At 48.6% G+C, this 4,105-nt stretch overlaps 1 protein-coding gene across 1 annotated transcript in view; it reads left to right on the forward strand.

Moving 5' to 3' along the window:
• The first annotated feature begins 2,268 nt into the window (after positions 1-2,268).
• Positions 2,269-4,105, forward strand: part of smpd3 (sphingomyelin phosphodiesterase 3) — a 36,640-nt gene continuing 34,803 nt past the window's right edge. Inside the window, 1 exon segment of the mRNA XM_066658954.1 lies at positions 2,269-4,047. Coding sequence (XP_066515051.1) covers positions 2,581-4,047 — 1,467 coding nt within the window. The 5' untranslated portion in view covers positions 2,269-2,580.

The following is a 4,105-nucleotide window of genomic DNA, read 5'->3' on the forward strand; positions in this document are numbered from 1 at the left end:
TTGTGGGTTTGAGCCCCACTCCTGGTGGCTGTTTTACTACGTACTAGTTTCCTGTTCATTCACTCTGTTATTCCTCCCTCCATCGTGCCCTGTGAGGGAGTCAGGGATGGAGGAATTGCTGGAGGATGGATGGGGTGCTCCCACCTCCAGCACAAGGGGCTTATCAGTTAATTAGAAAATTTGTGAATTATAATGGAGTGGGATTTATTTTTATTATTGAAACGACGGTCTGGTTCACTCCGTTATGTTTCAGTGTCCTCGGGCAAATTGCATCAGAGAAATGGGAGAGAGACATAACAAGAGGAGCTTTATCTTTGTTCATTGCCAAATGATAGAACTGTTGTGGTCAGTGTGTATCTGTACGTGTGTGATCTTCAGGGTGATCACTGAGGATTATTACGGTTACCTTCCACCACAAAAGATCCAAATTAAAACAATGATGTATTTATCCATTGTTCTTTTTTTAAATAGAATGTTACCCTGAGGTTACTGCCCTCTTTCTTAAGTCGTATTCCTTTAGCCTAGCGTTCAGGTCCACACTGCTCCACATGGGCACGGTTCATCTCGCTCACCCCGGGTTCTTTAGCACGTTTAGCACACTGTGAACTGTCCTGGTGGGTTCTTTGTCGACCTCACAGCACTCTGCGGTGTTCAGCTCTGCAGTGGAATAAAAAGGCCTTAAAGTCCGTTTACCGAATGTCCACTGGCGTCAAAGACAACCCCATTATTTTCAGTGCGTTAACCCTTAAACATGTTTTCACTGTCTACCCTCTGTGTATAGAGCAAGTCTGAAGAAACCGTTTGAGCTCTTCACCTGGTTAGCGTTTCTATTTTCACTGTTTCACTGATGATGTCACAGAAACATTACACAGTCCGTGATTGGAGGAGACCCCAAGGAACAAGAACCGTTTTTTCCCGTTCGGATATTTCGTTGTTAGCTCATGATAAATTGCGTTTACGTCCAGGTTTGTACCTGCACAGAGTTGTCCATCTGATTAGCGCTAGTCTGAGACGGTCAAACAAGACTAGCTTAAATATGTCGTTAATTCGACTTGTTATTGATAAAAAACATAACAGACAGAACTAGAGGAGTCTTTGTCAAAGGGCTATTTAACGTCACGCTTTTGTGAGAAGTTATTTTCTCTTTTAACTGAAACAGAAGGCTGTTTTCATCCTCATTTACTCAACTGTGTCGTTGTTGTCGATTTTGGGTTGAGTTTACGTCTAGATAGATAGATAGATAGATAGATAGACAGACAGAAGAAACGGAGCTGCCTCGAGATGCTGCCACTGTCGTCAGTGCCATTTTGAAATGATTGTATTGTGTGTGAGAGAGAGAGATTGAGACAAACTGAGAGAATGAATATCTATCCCTCACTGCACTATGGACAGCTTCATCGTATTTTATAGTGACACCGTCCCTGTGGTTTTCTTCTAAACGTTGGCTCTGATAGTTTCACCTTCCTGTGATAAGGTCATAAGTTCACGCAATGAAACTGCTTTTGCAAGAAAATATATAAAACACAGATTAAAAACCACGCCGTTCCTCACTAGTGTTTCAGTTTGTGTAGAGTGCGTTTTTGCGATGGAGAAAGCAGCTTTGCGGGGATTGGATTGGAACCCAAAGCTGGGAACTGAGAGGTGGGAACATAGGGAGAATGTTAGTGTTCAGATGGAGACGTTAGAGTTGGTGAACAGTTGGAGCTGTTGGAGAGAAGTTGGCAAGGTACGTTATTGTTAATAAAGGATCCGGAGATTCTGGAATCAGCTCGTGCGTGTGCTTGGAGTTCTTGCTGTGCCAGAAAAATATAAAAACAAGCTAGAACCAAATACGTTTACGCCACGATGACACACAGAGTCTATTAGGTTTAATACAGATTCGCTGGAGGCTGCGTTCTCGGTCCGAACAGTGAGACATCACATAGATTGATGTGTTTTCTGAGAAGACACTGGTCGTTCACAGATATAACACCACAGACAAACACGTGTACAGCCACCCACACACACACACACACACACACCAATCAGCAAGAGCCTGTTGCTTGAATTACCTCGCCTGCATAAAAATCTCTTTGATTCTCCTTGCGCTGCGAGAAGCTAATTTTATTCATTATTCAGTGGTGATTTCCAAGAATGTTTGAGATCTAACTACTTCCGTTTCTGCTGATTGCATATTCTTTTCCTCCTCCGTCTGACTTGCTCTCTCCTCTCCTTCTTGGTTATCTGCAGGTTCAGCACCAACGATGATGACGACAATGATGAGGGCGATGGTGTCGCTGGCATTTTGACGATCTTCTGAAGCTGACAAGTGACAAGTGAAGAACATCCCAAGGCCTTGGAAGCCTGTGAACCATCAAGATGCCCTCTATCAGAAGATTGTAGTGCTGCGTTCCTCCACCGGGGGACCTCACTGGGGAGGGTAGAAGCATAAGACTCCCCAATAAACTCTTGACTACAGCCACGGAACCATGTAGAAGCACCTCATCAAGGGTGTGGGTTAGCTTTCTAGCACTTTTTAGAGGTTAGTTTTTATACATATATATTTTTTTTTACAGTTGTGGACCATACTGCGAGGCAGAGATGGTCCTGTACACTTCCCCTTACCCAAGTGCCTTCCTCAGCTTCCTCAGCAGCCTGTCCTGGGCCTTGGTGTTCCCCTGCTACTGGATGCTGGACAGGCTCTTGGCCTCTTGTGTTGCCACCTCGTTGGAAAAGCGACAACGTTCGCAGGACCCTTGCTCTTTCCTGGCTCTGGGGGTACTTATCTCTACACCGCTGTACCTGGTACTGCTGCTGGCCTCATTACCCTTTGCCCTGCTTGGATTCCTGCTCTGGGCACCACTGCAGGCATCTCGGCACCCGTACGTCTATTCGTACCGCAAACCCGACGCTCCTCGTGCCGAGCAGGGTCCATCCAATTCAGGGTCTGTTGAATGGCGTCCTCAAGGTCGCAGTTTCTGCTTCGGCAGCGCCAACGTGTGCCTGCTTCCAGACTCGTTGGCCCGCTTCAACAACCTTGCAGACACACAGCGCAGAGCGCGAGAAGTCGGCAAACGAATCCGCAACGGAGCCAGTCGACCGCAGATTAAGATCTACATCGATTCACCCACCAACACCTCGATCAGTGCTGCGTCATTCTGCAGCCTGGCCACGCAGGGCTTCCGAAGGACATCCTCGCTAGACCATCGTCCAGAACCGACGACAAGCAGCGAGGGAGATAGCGAGCCTGCCTCTGACTGTCCGGTGCATCCTTCTGGAGGTCCAAGCTCAGACTGCCCCATTCACAATGGCCAGAACACATCGGACTGTCCTGTGCATAATTCAGGAGGAACAAACTCAGACTGCCCAGTCCACAACAGCCAGAATACTGCCGAATGTCCCCTGCATTCCAGTCATGAGGAAGCCTCTCCTGACTGTCCGGTTCACCAAGCCGGAGACGTTCAAGCATCTGGGGAATGTCCGGTCCATTCCACTACCGCCGTTCCAAGCTCGGACGACTGTCCCGTGCACCCTTCGGGAGTCCAGATTAGCATCACTTCCCCTGAGCCAGAGACACCTCAGAGCAGAAACCATCGCCCCAGTGAAGGAGACAGCGGGAGCCTTCAGAGTCGCACTGCCTCCCGAGAGTCCTTGACACGTTTCCATGGCGCAACAGATGGAGGTGGCATCTCTTCCAACAACACGCTTTCGCAGCACCGCGCGTCTGTCTTCAAGAGGCCCACGGGTCGCAAGCGGCGCCACGGCGATGATGGCTTCGACCATGAAATCTCTGCCTTCTTCCCTGCCAATCTGGACTTCTTGTGCCTACAAGAAGTGTTTGATCGGCGAGCGTCAGAGAAGCTCTGCCGCCAGTTGCACCGCTACTTCCCTTATGTGCTCAGTGATGTGGGCCGCTATGGATGGAAGGGCTGCTGTTCACGCTTTAAGTTCCTAAACAGTGGCTTGCTCCTGGCCAGCCGGTACCCCATCCTGGACGCTCACTACGAATGCTATCCCAACGGTCGAGGAGAGGACGCCCTCGCAGCCAAAGGAGCTCTGTACGCCAAGGTAAGGCACTTCCAGCATTCTCTAATTTATCAGAGCCACAAGGTTATGGCACATGTGG

Source organism: Hoplias malabaricus, unplaced genomic scaffold, assembly GCF_029633855.1.
Source record: "Hoplias malabaricus isolate fHopMal1 unplaced genomic scaffold, fHopMal1.hap1 scaffold_115, whole genome shotgun sequence".
NCBI classification, from domain to species: Eukaryota; Metazoa; Chordata; class Actinopteri; order Characiformes; family Erythrinidae; genus Hoplias; species Hoplias malabaricus.